Here is a 15,954-nt window from a genome sequence, read left to right as displayed (position 1 = left end):
CTTGTCTGTAATTATCAGTGTGAGTCACGGGTGTGAGCTGAATTCCCACAGTCCCATTCATCTGTGTGTGTGTCTGACAGACTTGTGTGTGTGTGTGTGTGTGTGTGTGTTTCCATTCGTCTCAACCAATGCTGATGTGTCTGTGGATCATTAACAAACCATTACAGATTTAGTTCATATTTTAAATTAGTTTTATTTTTGTATTTGCTGTTTTATTTTTGTTAGTTTTAGTCATTTTGTTTTTGTGTTTTTGTCATTTTTATTATTGTTTTTATATATAATTTAGTTTTGCAGTAGTTATTTTAGTAATTCAAGTTAAACTAAACAAAAATAAAAAATTCTGCCAAAGCAACTAGCTGAAATAAAATGTAAAAAATATGTAATTTTATTTTATAAAGATTTCGGTTACCTCAAACCTTTGCTGATGGATGTAAATCATAATGGATTCAGTTTAATTTTATTTATAGTTATGTTTTAGTCATTGATTTTAATATATCTAATTTTTATTTTTTATTGTTATCCAAATATTTTATGTTTAAACAAAAATAAGAAATGTAAAAATTAGCAGAAAAAAAATCTTTTAAGGTTGCACTTTTCTTTAGATTTTCTTTTAAAACTTTTTTTTTTTTTTTTTACAGTTTCAGTAAAGTATAATAACCCCGGTCTTAAACATCATCACATACTATCAGATCCATATTTTCTTTCTTTGTTTTGCAGTCAAACTGAGAAGATCCAGACGCTGGTGTTTCCAGTGATGTACCTTAATGAGGTAAAGTCATCATCTGTATCTTTCTACACAGCTTTTATAGCATGTGAGGATTGTCTGCGTGTCAGAACACGTGTTACTGACGTGTTCAAATAGTTGAACTCAAGGTCATGGGTTCGATTCCCAGGAAATGAACTGAAAAGCTTCACTTTTCACTCACATAAAGCCATATACACTATTTAGCTATATATAATTCAACTATATATAATTTATGTATTGTCACATAATCATCCAGCTCTAATCTGCTAAACACAACTATGAGGCATGAAGATGTTAAGATATTTGAACATCATGATTTCCTGTAAAGCGTCTTAGTTGATTTGAACTCTGATTATTGCTGCACTTCCAGACGGATCAAGCACTTGTCTCGTGTGTATTTGTTGCTTTGTTGAGATGTCTAAATAGATGAAGGGTGCAACAGATAAAGTGTCCAAATATGATGCAAATAATATAAACCTTTGAATGAGAAAGAGAGAGATGTGGTTGCATCAGTTTGGCACATATTTGAAAAAAAAGAGAGCGAGAGATAAACCAGAATTATTAAGTGCATTAAAATGAAAACGATCAGTTTTGTTGAACGCGATCTTTACTCTAAAGCCTTCTTTTAAGTTCACATTATCAGACAGGACATCCAGCAGAACTCAAACAGACCGATCAGGAAATATCTCTTCTTATCTTCTAAACGCTGCTATCCTGTTTCTGTTTTTCTAGAGTGTCGTTATTGATGAGGAATCGGCCAAGAAGCTGTACGCGGTGGTTACGGAGGCGAACGTGATCATCAACATCCCCTTCATAGTGATCAGTGTAGGCATCTTACTGGGCGTCATCTTCATCGTGTTCATGTGCCGCCAGCAGACGCCAACGGTGAGGCTCACACACCACTTCCTTCACCAAAACTTGTGGGAATTTAGCCTCTGTGTTCCTCATATTTTAAAATCCTGTGGAACAGGAAGTCATGGCTGGATGATTTCATGCTCCTAGTCACCCTGGTGTGCAAAATATTTCATTTTGCACTTTTCAGTATAAATGTTAATATACTTCAGAGATATTTTACTCTTAAGAATTTCTAGGGGTGCCAATAATTGTGTCCTGCAATGCATTGGAGAAAAACATTTATTTCATAATGAGAGTTTCCCCAACCTTTCATTGTTTGACTTCAGTGAAAGGTTAGAATTTAATGAATTTTTTTAATGAAAGATGAAAAATATAAACAATGCAGATTTATTTTCACAGCCGCAAAAAAACAAGTCTAAAAACTATAATTCATTGATGTGAAATGCACAGTGGAATTGAGTCACATTTGATTCTAATAGAGTTGGCATTGACAAGTGAACTGCGTGATCATCTAATAAGCATAAAAATACACAGCATGCATAAATATTGCATAAAACTGTCATCTTTTAATACCTTTTTTCTATTGCAATGCATACTCTGATTGCATTTCTCCATGCAATGCTGATAGTTACTGCATTTGCTGTTTATTCATGTCTTTTTCTAACTTTTTTTTGTCACAGAACTCCGAGCAGGAGCCCTTGATTTCATCATAAACTCCCGGACGTCATGATAAACTAACATGCATTTAGACATTGAGCTTGATTTAATGATTAGGTTCAAGGAGCATCGGTGTATGCGGCAGACGACTCAAAGTGCAAAGTTCGTCTCAGGTCACCTGGCCTTCGGATCTTCCAAACGTGTTTTAAATCCATTTAATGCAATACTTTAGACAACCGATCATCTCAGAACCAAACAGTGCATGTGTGTCCAAATTAGCCAATGAGTTTTATGTCCAAAAACTGAATTACAGTACATCAGAGAACACTAATCGAGTGACGGCAGACGTGATGCAACACATTACACATCACCGCTCGTGATACTGATTTCACCTGTACACATCACAACTATATTTATACACTTATGCAACTGCAATGAGCTAATCTGGCAAATAAACTGACAGCGTTGCTAATTCAGTCTGATTTCGGTAATAATTTAAGTCTAGGTATGCTTCACATGAGTCTGGCAGTCAATAATGTGCCTCACAATCATTTTAAAATCACTAAATCTATTTTTAAAATGACCAAATGACTTGGTTTGCTGCTATGATGTAATTGCACTTGTTGTCTCCTCTGCCTTATTTTCTTAGATGCAAACCAAGCTTTTGATGGAACATTGGCTAAATAATGTTTTTAGTCAATTAATAACACTTTTACCGTATTTCTAACATATGACTACGATTTAAACTCAATACGCAACTCTAGAATAACAGCCTTGATTTCATGGTTTCTCAAGTATAGTATTACCACCGCATTGAAAATATATAGCTTGAACTTTGTTTATTCAGAGTTGGTTTAGCACATTTCCATGCATTGATCTGTCAGCGAAGGCTAGTTTTTATTTGTGTTTGTGTTTATTAAAGCTCAAGTCCTGCCTGATTCATTTCATGTTTTATTCTTGAAGGAGTTTGGTGTTTTTTAAGTTTGAAAAGGGAAGATTTGAGGCTTGCTTCGTTTCGTTTTGGGTACGGTTTGAGCTTAAATGTAAATGCACTTTTGCCAGGGTGGAAATGTTGTTTAAATCTCATAATTATGATGATTGTTAAATGATAACGTCAGAAGTGTGTTGAATTAAGACTCAGCGAAGATGTCTGCTGAAGTGTTTTAGGTTTAAAAAAGGATGTTCATGAATGATTCATTTGTTTAAATTCCATTTTTTGTGCATTTATTTCATCATGCGAGTATTTTTGTCTCTGTTTTGCTTAAAAAGATATTGCACTATTAATGTAACAAAATAAAAATGAGACAAACAATAAAACATTTTAACAAAAAAGCACACGTTACACCATCTCACTTTATGCGTCTGATATTTTCAAAATAAATAAAAGTCCTGATTCTTCTGGAAGCTGCAGCTGATAATGAAATAGATTTGCTTCAGATTCTTTTGCCATTTGTGTTTGTATTTTATCAGATCAAACATATGAATCTGAATCAGAAACTATAGATGCAGGGTTAATATTTTACACTTTATCAAGATCTGTACAACTATAAAACATCGATGATGAAACTGGAGTTCTTGTAGACAGGTTACTGAATGGGGGAATATGTCAAAAACACACCAGGTCATATTTCAGGCCAAAAACAAATAAATTAGAATGCTTCAGATTTTGGAGTTTAATATGACCTGGTCATTTCTTGGTGAGATTCACCTGAATACAATCTTGAGGTTGGTGTAGATCTTAAAGTCTTTAGATGTCTTTGAATGTTCTGTCTGATTTATGTAAGTCATGATGTTTGAGAAATCGAGAGATGCACAATTTTAGTCATTTTGGTTTCCATTATTGGAATTGGTGCCAAAATCATTTGGCCTCAGTCACACGCCTGTTGAGCTTTATTGAAGGAGCAAGTGTGTTTCCTGAAAGAGAAGGAAAGTGTGTAGGTTAATTTGGAAGCACTCACATAAAATTGTTCCACTCATAAAAAAACAGTACATACAAAATGTGTGAAAATGTTTCCCTCTTGTGCTTAAGTGTAGCATAAATCGGAATTGCTCTGGAGTTGCTGATTCACGCAGTGGTAAGACGTTTTTTAATATATATATATTTGATTGATCTTATCTGTGTTTACAGCTTATTCTGTGTGAAAGTGTTTTGGTGATTAGGGTTGTCGATATGCAATCATATAGAGATATTTAGCACGCCAAAAATAATTTATGAGGCACCGTTCACACCTTACAAACTGAAGCGAATCGTGTATTCGAATCAAACGCGATTCAGTTTTTATCATTTACGTAATGAGTGACAATGTAGATCGTATGTTATTTATAACGTTATTTGGTGGTAATAAAAAAAAAAAAAACATAAACACACTGACAAAAAGAAGTGAATTGCTGTTTGAATCCGTTTCAAACGTGATTAAGTTTATTATCTTTTTTTTTTCTATCGCTGGTGTACTTGGTGACAATGTAGTTAGATCGTTTATGTTATTTATATCGTTATTTCGCGGTAAATTCGCGAGGCGCCAAATGAAATAACGCGAATCTCGTGTTTGGATCATCAAATGCGGTTCAGCTTCGGGTCCCTCGCGAATCGAATCACAATTTAGATGTTTTTTTTATGTCGACACAATCACGTAAAGATGAGACGTTTCTCAGGGCGCCAAAAAATCCTAACGAAATAAAGCTAATCGTGTGTTTAAATCACTTCAAATGCGATTCAGTTTAGAATTTCGATGACATTATGTTTGCCGACTGAATATAACCCCCCCCCCCCCATTTTTAAAGGATAAACAATCTTTATAACAATGATGTGAGTATTTATCAACTTTTGTTTGAATGGATGTTCATATTTCATCTTCCAGTTGTGACGTCATTCAGTCAATGGCGGGAAAACATCTAACATCTGTAAGTAATATCAATTGATTTGATTAATTCTGTCATGTTTTGTGGTGTTAGTTGGTTTTCACTCTCTTCTCATCGTCTAAATGGTCGTGTCTGCTAAACCTTGTAGAATAGAATATTTCCATAACCAGCATATTTGGTAGAAATCTATAATAAGCTTTAGCTAATGCTAACATATACTACTGAGCAATATTCACCTGTATAGTTAAGAAATATGTTATACAAATATCCAAAGTTTTGTTGGGGGATGTTGGTCACCTGCAGTAGTTGGTTCCACACTCATAATGATCTCTGCATCCAGAACCCACGGGTTTCAGAGTGTTCCACCGCCAGAGTAACGAGCGCTTGGCCCGATGGATCAGTCCGGTCGCCCAGTCAGTGTCTATGGGTGCCGGCTGGACCTACAGACAGACAGAGAGACAGCGTGTGTTTGACGAAGACCTTCAGCTCTCATCATGGCCAGTGCTGCCAACTTAAAGACTCTATCACTACATTTAGCATTAAATAACAAACAAACAAAAAAGACAGACAAATCGATTGATTTCTAGACTTCTGTCTTATATTTTGAGGTCATTGTGTCTCTTGATCCAACAATTTTTATTCTTGCAGTTGTATGTTTATATCTTACAATTCAGACATTTCTTCTGACAATTGTGTGAAAAAGTCAGAATTGTAAGATAAAAAATTACAGCAACACACACACACACACACACACACACACACACACACATATTATTTCATGGCAGTAATGGGTTCCTGTACTGAGAAGATATGCAGATGTTTAATGGATAATCTTCATTGTGATTTCGAAAGTAATTTATGTCCCAAATGTATAAATTTAGACTCTCAAACTACTAAATTTAGAAAGCTGTCAAGGTCGGTCAAACCCCAAACATTTGCGAGTGACATTGTGCAACTCCAGACAATGATTTACAGAAGCGTTGCAGTGCATGTGCAAACAAAAGCAGCAGGTAGAATAAAACAAATGCTTCAGTCCGTCACACAGCGTCAGTTTACAATCACAGGAAACTGATGAGATGAGATCCCTGTTATTCCAGCTGGAGGAAACATTACCACATGATCCTGTTTCAGAAACAAGTCACACATAAAACTGACTCCAGATCAGCTGATGGTGTGTTTTATGACTGACGATATACAGAACTGATCTTTTATCTTATTGTCTTATTTGTAGATTATGAGAGTAAACCCATATGGCAAAATAATAATAATAATTTAAACATATTTTAAATATGCAAAAAAAAAAAAAAAAAAAAATCCTGAAGTATATTGGCCATTTATTTTAATATAAAAAAATACTAATTATAATAATATTTTTAAAAGCATTTCAAGATAATAAAACGTTTTTTTTTTGCCTTCAAATATTTCAAAAAAATAAATTAAAAAATTCACATATGTCACATTTGAAAAAATGAGTAGATTTGATCAGATACAGAAGAAAAAAAAAATCCAGCACTTTATTAAAAGCATGCTAAAAGTCACAAATTAATGTGGCTTTAATGACATATATATATATATATAATAAAATAATACATTATAAAAGACAGATATATGACATTATAGCAGATGCTGTCTTTTATAAAGTATTATTTTAGCAATATTACAATGTAAAAAAATAATTTATTGAAGTAAACAGATTATAAGAGTACATTGTATATGAAAATAAATATTATTTCAAATTTCTACTTCAAAATGTCATGTTTAATTCAACGTCTTACTTGCAGATTATTTGTAATTCTTTGTGAAATTCACTAGCAATTCTAGTCGATCAGATATGATTAATTTAGCACTTTTTTTCAAACAAATCAACACAGTTCAAACTGATTCACAGACGAGGATAAAAAATTAAAAAGAAGTCAGATCAAAAAGTGATTAAGCATTAAAAAGTATAAAAAACTATTTTAATAAATATCAATTATGATAATTTAAATGTTTTTTTAAATGTAGATTTTAAACTTTCAGTATTTTCTGCATGTCTGACTTCCACCAGAAGTCTGAAAGACACTGGTTTCTGCAGCAGTTAGTCCAGTGTTTTAGTGAGTTGTTTGGTCTCTGATGGTGTCAGATGATTGTGAGATGATGTACCTGTGAGGTCAGGAGCAGAGACAGCAGAGCGGTCAGGACGATCATCTTCATCTTCAGCCTTTTTCTGAACGTCTATCAGTGCGACAGAGACTCAGCCGGATGCACTTTATATGAAGCTGATAAGACTATCAGAGATCAATGGTCAGCAGAAATGAGGACAAGTCCACGTCTGCAAGGGACACAAGACCCTATAATGAGTCAAATACACACGCTAGTCACTCAGAGCACCCTCATATTCTCAGTCTTGTGTTCATGTTTACCTGCTCAAAGTCCAAGCGGAGCTCTGTTTGAGATTCCCACAGGATTCCCACTGAGCAGTCGGCATCTACAGCGAAATATAATATTAGAATAATAGTGCAGTGATGAAAAATGGTTCTTGACAAATGTTTTTTCTGTGACGTTAATAGAACGTTGATTCAAAGTTATATGATCTTTAATTAAAAACATTTTCAGAACATTTGCACAGAAGTTTTAGTTGGACATTCATGTGATGTTTTTGAAAAAAATGTTACTGTTTCAGAGAACATTCAAAAGTAACGTTTCTGTAATGTTCGCAAAATCATGAAATGTAACTTTAGCTCACCCAAAAGTGACAATTCTGTCCTCATTTACTCATTCTTGTGTTTTTCAAAACCTGTATGAGTTTCTTTCATCTGCTGAACATGTAAGCTGATATTTTGAAGAATGTTAGTTACTGTTCCCCATTGACTTCCATTGTATAAAAAAAAAAATGTATGGAAGTCAATGGCTACCGCCAACTGTCTGGTTCCCAACATTCTTCAAAATATCTTCTTTTGTGTTCAACAGGAGAAAGAAACTCATACAGGTTTGCAAAAACCCAGTCTAATATATATATCCTCTCTGATTGGCTGAATTTAAAGAACAGATTGTGGAAAAAAGTCATTTTCACTTCCTTTTATCCTTCACTAACTGATTAAATCCTGAGTAATAATTAAAAACTAAAGCAAAACGTGATTAGATATGTGTTTTAGTTGTTGTTCAGGAGTTGGCCGCTTCTCTTCACCTGTCCAGCAGAGGGCAGTGTTCACTGACTCATGATGATGATGATGATGATGATGATGAAGATGATGATGCACATGTTGTTAGTTCTTTGCTCTGTAAGAGAGACTGAGTAATTCTGAGCTCGTGCAATAATTTGGCTATTTTTAACTCGGCTGACTTCTAATTGTTTATTATTAATGTTTATCAGTGTCAGCATTTTATTAGCTCAAAAAACTCTTGAGCGCAAAACCATATTGTATAAGTTCTCATGTTAACGGATTAAACTGACAGCACTGTTTGTAATTTTAGATGACGGAGTGCTGCTGTTGGTCTGGATGCAACCTTCACTGTTATTATGGGATGCATGGAGGTCATCGGTAACCATGGTAACAGCGTTCCTAAATGTTTTTTTTTTTTTTTTTTTTTTACCATCTTAATACATCCATACCTTACAGTCACTGGATGATAATATCGTTTTTGTTTTTCTATGTTCAATCAGGTACTATAGTATATATATATATACTAGCTTGGCGTTCCCATCATTGTTTTTCTGAATACCAGGAAACGTTTTCCAAATATGATCCCTTGAAGCCCTATAGTAGTGTGTGCGTTTGTTTCATGTATGTGTATGTTCTCATCTGGGCCCCTGAACATCTGTTGTTGTTTAAGTCAAGAATAAATCAAAGAGACGCGTCACACAATGGAGGATCTGATCTGAAGGTGTGGAGGCCCCGTCCCGCAGCGCAGGGGCCCGAATGCATCCATTGTTATTAACACTCCAAGAAATCCTTCAGTGAGTGAATGGAAGCTCAAAATGAGGAATGATTGACAGGTGAGTGGGCAGAGCTGCTCTGCTGAGTTATTGTAATGTGGAAAAATCTGTGTGTATTATTTTAATTACTATAGCAGATATTAAATGCTATATCTATCTATATTATATAATGCTAATAAATATTACAATATATAATTAATGTAATTTTTTTTAAACATTTCTTACACACACACATATATAAATTAATAGATGTATTTAATTAATACATTTATATATACATTTAATGTAATTTGTCATTTTTATGCATATTTTATTTAATAAATTATTAAATGTAATAAATAATAATTTAAATAACATAAGTTTATATGGTTTGATTTAACAGTGTATATATTTTTCATGTAAATGACATTTTTATATATATTTTATTTGATAAGTTATATAAAATGTAATAAATAATAATTTAAATTATATAAATTTATATGGTTTAATTTAAGAATGGATTCATTTTATGTAATCTCTTTATTCAATAAAATATTAAATGTAATAAATAATAAAAAAAAATGTTGCTCTGTAACCAATACTGTATGCTTCTGACCTTTTTTTTTTTTTTTTAGCATTTTTTTGTTTCAAATGTTTGTTTCACACTTCAGATTAGATAAGAATCGTGAATATTTCTGAAAAACAACATCATGGCTATTTAATTTAATACAGAAATTCTCAAAGTTAATGTACAAGTTTAAAAACAAGCGGTGTTGTCAAGTACAGTAGAAATATTAATACCAGAGCACATTTCTGAGTCCTTATGGGGTCCTAAAGTATATTATGTTTGACAGCAGGGGGACTTTGAGTCAAAACACTGATGCTGTCCATGAAATAATGAAAACAAGCAGTGAACTCAAAGAATTCAATACTTTATTCAGCAGGGACGCATTAAACTACCATTTTGTAATGTTAAAAAAGATTTCTCTTTCAAATAAATGTTGTTCTTTTGAACTTTTTTGTTCATCTGTGAATCCTGAAAAATATTGTGCAGCACAACTGTTTTCAACATTAATAATAATAATCAGAAATAAGCAGCAAATCAGTATATTTTCATGATTTCTGAAGATCATGTGACACTGAAGACTGGAGGAATGATGCTGGAAAATACAGCTGAGCATCACAGAAATAAATTACACTTTAACACAGATTCACACAGAAAACAGCTGTTTTAAATAGTAAAAATATTTCAGTTTTTACTGTATTATGCATTAAATAAATGCATGAGCAGAAGACTTCTTCAGAGCTGTTTCTCATTATTCTGGGTCTCCCCCTGCAGCGCTAATCAGTCTGTCCTGTAAAGGACCTTAGTGAGGCCCCTCGTCACGAGACCTGGGACATTCCTGTTGGTCTCTGTGACGACGGCGCTGGATTGTTTGAATGAAGGAGCCTGTGGCTTCAGTGAACAGTGAACAGCATACAAACACCTCTAAAGCTCCTTGAATAAATCAGCAGATGAATCACATTTGGTTTATAAGAACTCTCTGCAAACCTTCACTTATCTGGCTGTTCATAACTGAAATACTCAATAAAGTAACCCAACAATCACTTGTTTGCTCCAGCAGGAGGCGTCAGACGTCAGATGTCTCTACACACACCTTTCACCGAGAGGCGATTATGGGCTGTATGGAGGTCAGACGTAACCACGGAAATGGCTCCCTACTGTTCTGGAATGTGTGATTGTGAAGAGGAAGTGCTGCATCACATGACCTCTGAGGATCCAGGTAAAAGGCTGAGTGCAGGGTGTGACCTCTGAATTGACCTTTCACTGGTCACACACATGACCTCTGTACTCACAGCTCTCTGATTCACAGTCTAAAACTAGAGAGACGCAAGCTAACTTGACCTTAATCCTCATTTATGTCTTGATCCTTGAAATAGATTTTCATTGTGTAAAAATATATATTTTTATACATTGCATTGTTTGTGATATCCTTTATATTAAGAGCATATATTCTAGGGTTAATTTTATTTAATTTTATTTTATTTTTAATTTAAAACTTATTTAAAAGAAATAAACATGATTGAGCTTGGAATCAGTTTTATGTTTTATTTAATGTGATTTAACTCTCTTTTTTTAATTTACATTTTTTAAACTTTTGTTTAAATCCCATTTAAAATATTAAAGAAATAGACATAATCAGGATTTTTGCATCGATTTATGTGTGTGTGTGTGTGTGTGTGTGTGTGTGTGTGTGTGTGTGTGTGTGTGTGTGTGTGTGTTTATAATATGTATAATTTTTACATTTATTATGTTTATATTTTACACACACACACACACACACACACATATATATAATGTTAATCAACACAATTTTTTGCAGAAACATCTATATATAATTGTGTGTGTGTGTGTTTCAGTGTTGATGACCATAATGATCTTAGTGTATATATATATATATATATATATATATATATATATATATATATATATATATATATATATATATATATATATATATATGCATTCAGATGTGTGTAGTGTAATGTGTGTGCTCAGCTTTATCATCTGCTGGTGTTGACTGACCAGAAGATCAGCCCTCCTCCTCTCGCTCTCTCTGAGCGGTCCGTCCACGCCTGGCTGCGCTGATGTTTTCCACTGACCCCTCCTCGAGAGGTCATAGGTCAGCTTTCTTCTTCAGTCTGTGTGAAACATGAAGGTTACTTCCCCTTTACTGCCCGCTGACAATCAACACACTCCCACATTTCTCAAATAAGACGCGTGAGAATGTCAAGATGCAACATAGGGGTCGGGAAAAATTAGAATTCAAAATATAAAGAAATAGAGAAGTTGTGATTATTGCATTATCAGAGAGAGAGAGAAAGAGAGAAAGAGAGACGGAGAGAGAGAGATAGAGATAGAGAGAGAGAGAGACCGTGTCCTTGGGTTTGTTTCTGAAGTTTGCAGCTGTTTCGTCTCGCTGAACATTCCTTAGAATAGCTCTGTGTTGAAAACAGCTTCTTCATAAGTGTGCTTTGCAACATTAAGGATTTTTCTCTTGAAACATTTAAAGAGGGTCAAAGAAACAAAATGCTGCACATTTTCCCCAAATGCATGAATAGAGAGACTGCTCCCGGAATCATTTCTCCTCAAAATCAAAGAAAGAAACAATTATGTTTTGCATATTGCAGAAAAAGCTCTTTTAGTGCCATTTATTTTTATATTGTGACATTATTTTCATGACAATTAAACATGAAAAATATCTATCTCATAGCTTTAGTGTTATGTTATGTACAACACATTTATTATTTGCCATATGCTTCATATCATATTCAGTGCATTTGGTTTGTATTTTTTTATAGTTTGTTTACATTACAGCTGTTGCGAAGAACCCTACAGAGTTTGATCCATTTGCAGCTCTTTATTTGGGATAGTCAAACAGGTGGGGTCAATCGACAGCAAACTGAGCAATAGGGGCGAGGTAGAGACAGAATCGGGAAATCAGGCAAAAAGTCGGGGCAGGCAGAGAACAATCAATAACCTGAAACAGTCCAGGGTCAAAAGAAGGAAAACAAAACATGGGTAATAACACTCAGAACTGACAGCCGATGCAAATCAAGGCTTCGCAAGGAGTGCGTGTGTGAGAGCAGCTTATATGAGTGTGGAAATGAGGTGCAGGTGTAGTGCAATTAGTCCCAGGTAAGAGGCCTTGTGGGAAATGGAGTTCATGGGGAAAACTAATATTCGGGTGATGGCTCTTTTCCAAGGAGGTTGGTAGTATGGGTAGGAGAATAATGCGGCAGGCTTTGGAGAAACTGTCAATGATGGTGAATATAGTGGTGTTACCTTGTGAGTTGGGCAAGTCAGTGATGAAGTCGATAGCGATGTGTGACCAAGGTCGTTGTGGTGTGGGTAGCGGAGTCAGAAGGCCGGCTGGTACTTGTCCGGGAGTCTTTGACATGTTGCAGCTGGTGCAGTTGCGAATGAATGTGATTGTATCAGTTAGCAGAATAGGCCACCAGAAGCAGTTTCGAAGGAGTTGTGTTGTGGCTGTGATTCCGGGATGACCTGAGCTGGGTGTTGTGTGTACCTGGATCATGAGTTGTTTGCGGAGGGTCTCGGGAACATAGGAGAGATTGGCCGGACATTTAGCTGGAGGTGGTTCTTGACTGTTAAATTGTTCAATTTCTGTCAGGATATCCCATTGCACTGGGGCTACGAATAGACTCTCCGGGATGATATTCTCAGAAAGGGTGGTGTGAACTGATTCCTCCGTTTGGCGGGATAGAGCGTCAGCTTTCATATTTTTGTATCCTGGACAGTAGGTCACAGAGAAGTTAAATCGTGTAAAGAACAGTGCCCACCTGGCCTGACTTGGATTCAAGCGTTTGGCTGAACGGAGATATTCCAAGTTTTTGTGGTCGGTGAGTACAATGAAGGGGTGTGTGGATCCCTCTAACCAATGTCGCCACTCCTCAAGGGCCAATTTCATAGCCAGAAGCTCACAGGTTGCCCACATCATAATTGTGTTCAGCATCAGACAGTTTGCGAGAGAAGAAGGCGTATGGGTATATCTTGGCCGGTTGTCCATGACATTGTGACAGAACTGCCCCCACCCCTGTGTTAGAAGCATCCACCTCGACAATGAACTGTAGTTCGGGATCTGGGTGTCGTAAGATGGGTGCTGAAGTGAATCTGATCTTTAGTTCTTTGAAAGCCTGACATGATTCTGTGGTCCAACTCAGATGGGTTGTATGAAGTTTTGTCATAGTGGTTAAAGGTGAAGCAATAGTACTGAAGTTCCTGATAAAACGGCGGTAAAAGTTGGTGAATCGAAGAAACGTTGGAGCTCCTTCAGAGTTTGAGGCAAAGGCCATCGCACTAACCTTGTTGTCCTCCAAGGCGATCCCTGCTGACTGATCACGTACCCCAGGATAATATACTGGTCTGGTGGAATTCGCATTTCTCAGCTTTGGCACAGAGTAGGTGCTGGATGAGACGATTTAACACTGACCAGACGTGACGGACATGCTCCTCCATGGTGTTAGAGTAGATTAAGATGTCGTCAATGTATACTATTACCCATTTATTATGCAAGTCCCGGAAGACGTAATTCATGAAGGACTGGAAGACAGACGGACTGTTGGCTAGGCCGAAGGGCATGACAAGATACTCATAGTGCCCGCTAGTGGTCGAGAAGGCGGTCTTCCACTCATCCCCCTCACGAATGCGGAGGAGATTATAAGCGTTGCTGAGATCCATTTTGGTGTAGAATTTGGCCCGACTGAGCTGTGGTGGTGTGGTACCGGGCATTAGGTCAATAGGGCAGTCTACAGAGGGTGTAATTGAGATGGTTTTCTCTAGCTGAAGACCTCAGTTAAGTCAGAGTACTCGACTGGCACGTTTAGGCTGACAACATCCGGAACAGAAGGGTTAGAGGCCTTGCTGTGGATTCTTGAAATCTTGGACAAACAGTGAACTTGACAAGAGGGATCCCACTGGATGATTTGATTCTCTCTCCAGGAGATGTGAGGGTTATTGGTGTGCAGCCAGGGTAGTCCAAGGATGATGGAGTGAGTGGATGAATTGATGACACCGAATCGGATGGTTTCTGTATGCAAGGTTCCAATAAGGAGCGTGGCCTCCTCCGTGATCTGGAGAATCCTCCCGTCACCGAGGGGTCGTCGATCTAGCGCCTCCACTGCCAAGAGTGAGTTACAGGGAGTTAGGGTCAATTGGCACGGAAGTAACAAACTCACTTGAAATTGAATTCCCAGCTGCCCCCGAATCTACGAGTGCTGAAGTCAGAAATACTTTGTTCTGAGTGATTAACTGAGCTGGTAGATTAAAGCAAGAGGAGGAGGGGGTGTTCTTGGTTTGTTGACTCACCGGTTGAGACCTTGTTGACGGACGTAGAGGGCAAGAAGTCCTCATATGTCCCGGTTGACCGCAGTAAAGACAAAGGTGATTTTGCATACGACTTTCGCGTTCCTCGGGCGTGATGTGGCTCGTTCCTAGTTGCATTGGTTCCTGATTCATGCCCGCTTTGTGAGGCACGTGGACTGGAGCTTGTGTTGAGCTTTGTGAGCAGATTAAATTGTCAATTCGGATGGTGAGAGAAGTGAATTCATTCAGATTCCTACCCTCGTCACGGCAAGCCAATTCGGACTGTAACTCTGGTCTTAATCCTCTTCGAAACAGCAGTTTCAGTGTGTCCCCAACCCAGGTGGTTTGAGCTGCGAGTGTGCGGAATGAGAGAGCATACTCCGCAGCCGAGCTCCTCCCTTAAGTAAGAGTTAATAGCTGCTCTCCAGCATCTCCTCTCCGTAGAATGTTGAATCTCACGGAACTGTTGAAGGAATGCCTCGAATGAGGGGAAAGCGGAACCATCCGTCCTCCAGACTGCTGTTGCCCACTTTAACGCCCTCCCGGTAAGCAGCGAAATAACTAATGATATACGGCTAGATTCTGTGGGGTATAATACCGCTGTTGATTGACAAAAAGAAAGCACTGGAACAGGAAACCCCTACACTTAGTCGGCGTTACGTCAAACCGTTCTGGGAAGGTGAGGCGTGGGAGTGCGTGTGCGAGAGAAGCTTATATGAGTGTGGAAATGAGGTGCAGGTGTAGTGCAATTAGTCCCAGCTAAGAGGCCTTGTGGGAAATTGAGTTCATGGGGAAAACTAATATTCGAGCGATGGCTTCCTCTGGTGGTGCAAGGGAGGTGGTACAGGAACCTCCTCTGTAACAACAGCATTTAGCAGACACCTTTTTTTTCAAAGCGACAAATTTTTTTTAGGAGCCAACAATATTTATAATTTACAATGCCACTTTTTATTACACAACTAGATTTTGAACAAGTGTAGAAATGTAGAAAAGAGCGTATATACTGCATATATATATATATATATATATATATGTGTGTGTGTGTGTGTGTGTATT

At 36.8% G+C, this 15,954-nt stretch overlaps 2 protein-coding genes across 3 annotated transcripts in view; one reads left to right on the top strand and one right to left on the bottom strand.

The window, feature by feature from the left end:
* LOC113064488 (lysosome membrane protein 2-like) overlaps nucleotides 1-3,199 on the top strand; it is a 12,993-nt gene extending 9,794 nt beyond the window's left edge. The window contains exons 10-12 of the mRNA XM_026235367.1: nucleotides 718-769; nucleotides 1,478-1,630; nucleotides 2,281-3,199. Coding sequence (XP_026091152.1) covers nucleotides 718-769; nucleotides 1,478-1,630; nucleotides 2,281-2,313 — 238 coding nt within the window. The 3' untranslated portion in view covers nucleotides 2,314-3,199. The remainder of the gene's footprint in view (nucleotides 1-717; nucleotides 770-1,477; nucleotides 1,631-2,280) is intronic.
* On the bottom strand, nucleotides 1,571-7,553 carry LOC113064489 (liver-expressed antimicrobial peptide 2-like). Of its 2 annotated transcripts, none has more exons than XM_026235369.1 (3): nucleotides 7,259-7,553; nucleotides 5,414-5,556; nucleotides 1,571-1,704 (listed from the first exon to the last, which is right to left on the bottom strand). In XM_026235369.1, exons 1-3 carry the CDS (start codon nucleotides 7,307-7,309, stop codon nucleotides 1,674-1,676), a joined length of 225 nt encoding a protein of 74 aa, XP_026091154.1. In that variant the 5' UTR covers nucleotides 7,310-7,553; the 3' UTR covers nucleotides 1,571-1,673. The 2 variants fall into 2 exon arrangements, with proteins under 2 accessions (XP_026091154.1, XP_026091153.1); XM_026235368.1 differs by lacking the exon at nucleotides 1,571-1,704 and adding an exon at nucleotides 3,316-4,171 and having other exon boundaries at nucleotides 7,259-7,517.
* Nucleotides 7,554-15,954: the final 8,401 nt, after the last annotated feature.

This window comes from Carassius auratus, chromosome 46 (assembly GCF_003368295.1).
Source record: "Carassius auratus strain Wakin chromosome 46, ASM336829v1, whole genome shotgun sequence".
Classification (NCBI taxonomy): domain Eukaryota; kingdom Metazoa; phylum Chordata; class Actinopteri; order Cypriniformes; family Cyprinidae; genus Carassius; species Carassius auratus.
The sequence above is the reverse complement of the archived record's forward strand: the minus strand, read 5'-3'. Positions and strand labels throughout refer to the sequence as shown.

Bases quoted from the DNA above. Each gene is read 5' to 3' on its own strand.
- LOC113064489 (XM_026235368.1), bottom strand. From the start codon at position 7,309: ATGAAGATGATCGTCCTGACCGCTCTGCTGTCTCTGCTCCTGACCTCA. The intron at 5,557-7,258 runs GTACATCATCTC...GTCTGTCTGTAG, and splicing joins CTCTGCTCCTGACCTCACAG to GTCCAGCCGGCACCCATAGA. The intron at 4,172-5,413 runs GTGACCAACATC...CTTCTCTTTCAG, and splicing joins TGTGGAACCAACTACTGCAG to GAAACACACTTGCTCCTTCA.